Below are 5,228 nucleotides of genomic sequence, written 5' to 3'. Positions count from 1 at the left end.
AACATACATCATTATCATCATTTTCATTTACCCATCAAGATCAACTCAAGACGCCGCAACACCACCACCATTTCAATTACACCTCAGCATAGCATTGATCGAGGTTCGAAACTTAATATGGTTAAGATAGATCCGGACCTCTCATTTGGTACAGACGGGTTGGCACAAGGGAAAATACGTTGTACCCTTTTAGAAAATGTGGACCCTGCAGCAGCGCATCGACCGTTCGGAGAGCCCCGCTATTCTGAAGGCGGCGTTGCAGTTGGTCATACTTGTCGAAGGGTAACAACGGCTCAAATCGAATCCTCTAGTTGAGGTGCATTTTTCTTCTTCCTAAATCTAGTTTCAATCGAAACTTTCTTGAATTTTGTTACTCCCTCCGTCCTAAAATAGATGACACAATTTTGTACTAATGGGATGGAGGGAGTATAAAGTAGTTAAAATTACCACCATAGTTAAAAGTTGGGTCCACATTTATTTTTAGGAGCATCATTTTTCTTAGTCTCGCTCAAGCTGAGTAAGCTCAATGGCGGCGAATCAGCAATCGACCCGCTCGGAACCCTAGCCTGGCCCGCCGGCTCGCCATGGCATGCCCTCCTTGCCCGCCGTCGCCGCTCGCCAGGGTGCGGCTCGACGACGTGGCGCCACACGACGGCGCGGCCGCCCCGGGCTACGCGCGCGCCGTCGGCGCCCTCGCCGCCTCGCTCGCCCGCCGCGGCGCCGCCGTGCTCGAGCTCCCCGCCGACGACGCGGCCGTCATCCGCTGCGCCCTCGAATCCGCCCGCGCCTTCTTCCGCGGCCGCCACGCCGCCTACCTCTACCGCGCCGGGAGGTATGCTTGGTCACAACCCTATCTGCTGCCTACTTCGTCTTCGATTTGAGTGGACTCAGTAGTTTAGATTCCGTTCTGGATCAGCGCCGGAGTGTGAGCGAATCTGAAGGGTGAAAGTCTGAGAGAGCTGGCTGACCATACACAACATTCCTGAACTTTTGGAATATTGCTCTGTTTCCTCTGCTTTCTGGGCCGGAGTGTGACTGAAATAGAATGGTGATGGTTACATCTCTTTTATTACTCTGGCATTAGACTCTTAGTGAACTGACAGATGATGCTGTATACATTATTTTTTGTGGTCTATCAACACAAAATGTACAAAAATTGCTTCATACTCAAAATGTAAATGTACAAGAATTGCCTCTTATACCAAAGAAGATGTACTCCCTCTGATCCAAATTAAATGACGCAGCGTCAGTACAACTTTGTACTAGAGCTGCGACATTTAATTTGGATCGGAGGGAGTACAAGAAGTTGCCTCATATGTATGTCATTATTAGCATAGTAGATTGTGTTTTACGTTTATGTTTTAAAATCCAAAATGAAATGAAAAAAAAAACATGTTGATTATAGAAAAATTAGGAGGAACCTAGAATTAGAGTCTTATGGGTAAGGACACTATTGCTGATTTACTAACCTCTGTATGCTAGATTGTTAGGCAAAGGGGGCTGTCAGATGTAAGCTAGTTAGGTCACAGCTCTGCACATGTTTTTTTTCCCTCTTCTGTCAAATTAGGCAACGTCTTGCGGCTAGTTTCTGATATGTTTCGGTTATTCTACTCTATCTCAGGACTTTGGAAGATGGAGAGTTGTCGCCTGCTTGCATGGCTGATGCTTTCAGATGTTTGGGCAAAGCAGCCCGGGCCGCCCTCTGTGCAATAGCACGGCACCTGCGCCTACGTACCGAGTACACTCCTTTCCCTTTATCCCCTGTTGAATTTGTCTTACAATTGATTAATATGCTCTTCACATTCCCAGAATTCTACTAGCTAATAATCATGCCCTGTTATCCAGCGTATTCAACCAATTACTTGATGATACTCCACTGCCGGTTAACGAGGTCTCCTCATCAGAGTTGCTGGTGGCATATTCTCATGAACAGCCCCAAAGTGGTCACTCACTCATGGGATGTCCCAGCAGGTCCTCAATGCCTCAAGTTGATAGGGGATTTGTGACGCTAGTTGCTTCCGATTGTCCAGGAATTGAGGTAACAAAATTCTGCTCCTTACACCTATCTAAAATTTGAATGCAGCTATAGAGCATTCGAGTCATGGCTACTTTACTTTTGGTTAAATACCCTACTGTTTTCTTAGCCTCCTATTGTTTACTTCTTGTTTTCTCCTTTTGTACTGTGTCCAACTGATTCCAGTCTTATTCCATGCCGTTGGTACAGTTCATCTGCCCAAGATTTAATTGTTTAGTGTTTGTTTCTTTGATAGGTTTGTGACCCAAATGGCCATTGGTACCTAGCTGATGGGGTTTCAGGCCCAAATAATCTATTGCTTCTGACTGGAAGGGCCCTAAGTCATGTTACTGCTGGTCTTTGCCCAATTTCCCACTACAGGGTCACTAATGAGAATAGGTCAGAATTATGAAATGCTGGAACGTCTCACCATCTCATTTCATATACTTTTTTTGGCTTATATTCCTTGTGCTCCTGTACACATGAATTGGCCATCTAACCACAATTTCCATCTTGTAGGGCATCACTCACCTTTAGGTTGGTGCCTCATGCCAACGCTATATTGGATTGCTCTCCAATTTTAGCTGCTGGGCATTGCATACGACAGGTGTACCAACCCATACCTGCAAGCCAATTTATGGATGATTCTTATGCTGAAGAGCACGCTGTTTCCAGTCACTTGGAAGAACCTTTTGTAAGCATAAGTTCGAAGCAACATAGTTACTGTAGCATGCATGTTCTACATGGTCAATTATCCAGTGATACATGAGAGCTGCCACAGCTCTCAAATCTGTGAGAGTAGGAAAGTAATACACTGACAAGAATTGGGTGTTATGTGCATTTCATTTCCTGTTCATTTGTTGCTCTGAATTTTAAAAATTGCCCATATTTAACCAATTTCAACTGCAGGAATCTCAGGGCAACTTTGTTAGCGACCCATCACTCAGAAGTGTCCTGTCAGACCCTCTGTCGTAAGTTGTTCCTTGTTGGATGTAGCTGTTCATCACAAACTTGTTCACAACATATACATAGATTGCCTTATTCTGCATGGTCCTTCTACATCTGCTATTTTTATGAGTTCATCGTAAGTTTAATGGGAGCAAGGGAGGGGCAAAATTGCTTGATATGAATGTTCATAGCGTTCTGTTTCTCCAAACCAATGTTACAGATCATCTCATTATTCGGCATCGCAGTTGCTGATTTGCTTGATTAATGCAGTAATGGACTTGTCTGTTTTCAGTGGGGCTTTTCTTGAAGATGCTATGGTTCTCCAATGTGGGCACTCATTTGGTGGCGTCATGCTGAAGAAAGTCATTGAAATGGTACGCTTTAGAAAAATCATTCAGCCTTTCTGATAGTTGTCAATGTTCTGGTTGTAGATTTTAGAATATAGGTCACACTTCCCTGCAAGTTGCAGTCCTTAATGTTCTGTTGGCTACCTACAACTGCAGTTAACTGTTATATTCTTAATACTTATGCTGGCACTATTTTTTCTAACTTAAATTGTGGTATTCATCCAGTTTTAGTATTTAGTACTCCCTCCGTCCCATAATATAAGAACGTGTTTGACACTAGTGTAGTGTTAAAAACGTTCTTATATTTTGGGACAGAGGGAATAGATATCAAAGGGGCCATAGTAACAGATAATCTAACTAGAACTTACTGAGAAGGATAGTGCCATTTCGGTGAACCTTCTCACAGCAAAGGCATAGTTTAGTATACAAGCCTGAAGTATCTTTTCTGTTTGCTGCAACTCCAGTCTTTTGGGATGCCACCAACCAACAAATTGTTTCTTTTTATCACTGTAATGTAATCAGGCTAGATGCACCATTTGCAATGGAGAAGTCGACACATCCTCCTTGTTTCCTAATCTCGGTATGTCTCTGTCGTATATTTACCTTCCTTAGTAAGACTAGCATTAAAAATGTTTCACCTGCTCACTTACGATCGGCAGTGTTCTGTTATGAACAGCTTTAAGAGCAGTAGCCACGGTGGTGAAGATGGAGGATGACAGGAGACTGTTTCATAACGCCGCTCTTCGGAAGCGCAGGAAAGATGTAACCGAGCATACGAATGTGCTGAAGCGGAGTGGGAGTAGCAAAGTGTGTGTATAATCCTTTGAACATACACCTAGTCTTTTACGTCCTAGCATACTGTTTGGATAGTCATCGTCTTGTTTTCTCAGGTACGCGGCTGCAGTACCGATCACTGAAGAAAGTGCCGGAGCTGCAACTGCAGATGCAAGCGAGGCTGCTGCAGCCCCTGGCATTTCTCGGAGGCAGACAATAAGAGATCGCGATGACGGATCATGTGTGAACCATAACCACTGCCCAAGGTATCGGTCAGGTAGGACAAAGGAAGATATGGTGGCAGTGATGCTGTGTGCAAGTTGTGTACCAGTGGATCGTAATTTTGTTTCCTTGTTTGTATAGCTAGGAAGGTAGCTCCCCTCCCTTGTTCGAAGGCGAGTTCAATGTAAAAGTCGGGAGTATGAAATGAAGTGACCTATGTTTGCGCGTCAAATCTGTTCATCTTTGAGGCCCTGTTTGGTTTGCAGGTTTTGCAAAGGAAAATCGTATGAATTGCGAAACAGAAAGGAAGCTGGAACGAGTGTTTGTAACGGAGGAAGTGCCGATTCATATCCTCTCGAATACTGTAGTGTGATGCTCATTTCAATGGAGAAGAAAAATCTACTCCGATCTCTAGTTTTAGGTCATTGATATTTGAAACATTAAAATTGTTGTAATGGAACAATGTGGAAGTACTGATATCTTTGTGATAATTTCCCTGCTATGTGGGGTATTTTATCTAGAGACCACCACCATTAGGACATTATTAGTTGTGCAATAATGGTTTCTTTGCGTCGCAGTAATGGAAAAATCTTTAGTTTCTTTCTGCTATTGAACATATTGTGATACTATGCGAGCACACTTTTTCCTCCATGAAAACGTCTTTACCTGCGGGGCAGGAAAATATAATGTTTCGAACTACAGGGAAAAGGATCGTACTACTGATTTCTATAGTTTTTTGTTTTTTATATTTGTATCTGGATGAGGAACACGTACATACATTGTTTTTGTGTCGTCGTAGCGATGGAACAATTTTTGCAAAGCATGATTCTTTTATATAGTTTGTTCTTTTTTTTTCTTGTAATATGTTGTATTGTGATTTACTCTGAAGGTAGGAACGGCGTACATTTCGATCGAGTAAGAAA

General features: G+C 43.2%; 1 protein-coding gene across 5 annotated transcripts; it reads left to right on the top strand.

The window, feature by feature from the left end:
• Positions 1-525: 525 nt before the first annotated feature.
• LOC123140102 (uncharacterized) lies at positions 526-4,821 on the top strand. Of its 5 annotated transcripts, none has more exons than XM_044559834.1 (11): positions 526-832; positions 1,622-1,738; positions 1,846-2,038; positions 2,271-2,413; positions 2,534-2,708; positions 2,924-2,985; positions 3,255-3,336; positions 3,832-3,889; positions 3,986-4,118; positions 4,200-4,349; positions 4,447-4,821. In XM_044559834.1, exons 1-11 carry the CDS (start codon positions 585-587, stop codon positions 4,448-4,450), a joined length of 1,365 nt encoding a protein of 454 aa, XP_044415769.1. In that variant the 5' UTR covers positions 526-584; the 3' UTR covers positions 4,451-4,821. The 5 variants fall into 5 exon arrangements, 4 of the variants coding, with proteins under 4 accessions (XP_044415769.1, XP_044415767.1, XP_044415768.1 ...); XM_044559832.1 differs by having other exon boundaries at positions 4,200-4,360; positions 4,572-4,821; XM_044559833.1 differs by having other exon boundaries at positions 4,200-4,360.
• Positions 4,822-5,228: the final 407 nt, after the last annotated feature.

The sequence above is a fragment of the Triticum aestivum genome, chromosome 6B, assembly GCF_018294505.1.
Source record: "Triticum aestivum cultivar Chinese Spring chromosome 6B, IWGSC CS RefSeq v2.1, whole genome shotgun sequence".
NCBI lineage: Eukaryota > Viridiplantae > Streptophyta > Magnoliopsida > Poales > Poaceae > Triticum > Triticum aestivum.
The sequence above is the reverse complement of the archived record's forward strand: the minus strand, read 5'-3'. Positions and strand labels throughout refer to the sequence as shown.

What these genes read in the sequence shown, in the direction of transcription:
- LOC123140102 (XM_044559832.1), top strand. Translation starts at nt 585, where the DNA reads ATGGCATGCCCTCCTTGCCCGCCGTCGCCGCTCGCCAGGGTGCGGCTC. An exon ending in TACCTCTACCGCGCCGGGAG is followed by an intron (nt 833 to 1,621) that starts GTATGCTTGGTC and finishes ACTCTATCTCAG; the next exon opens with GACTTTGGAAGATGGAGAGT. An exon ending in AGGGTCACTAATGAGAATAG is followed by an intron (nt 2,414 to 2,533) that starts GTCAGAATTATG and finishes TCCATCTTGTAG; the next exon opens with GGCATCACTCACCTTTAGGT.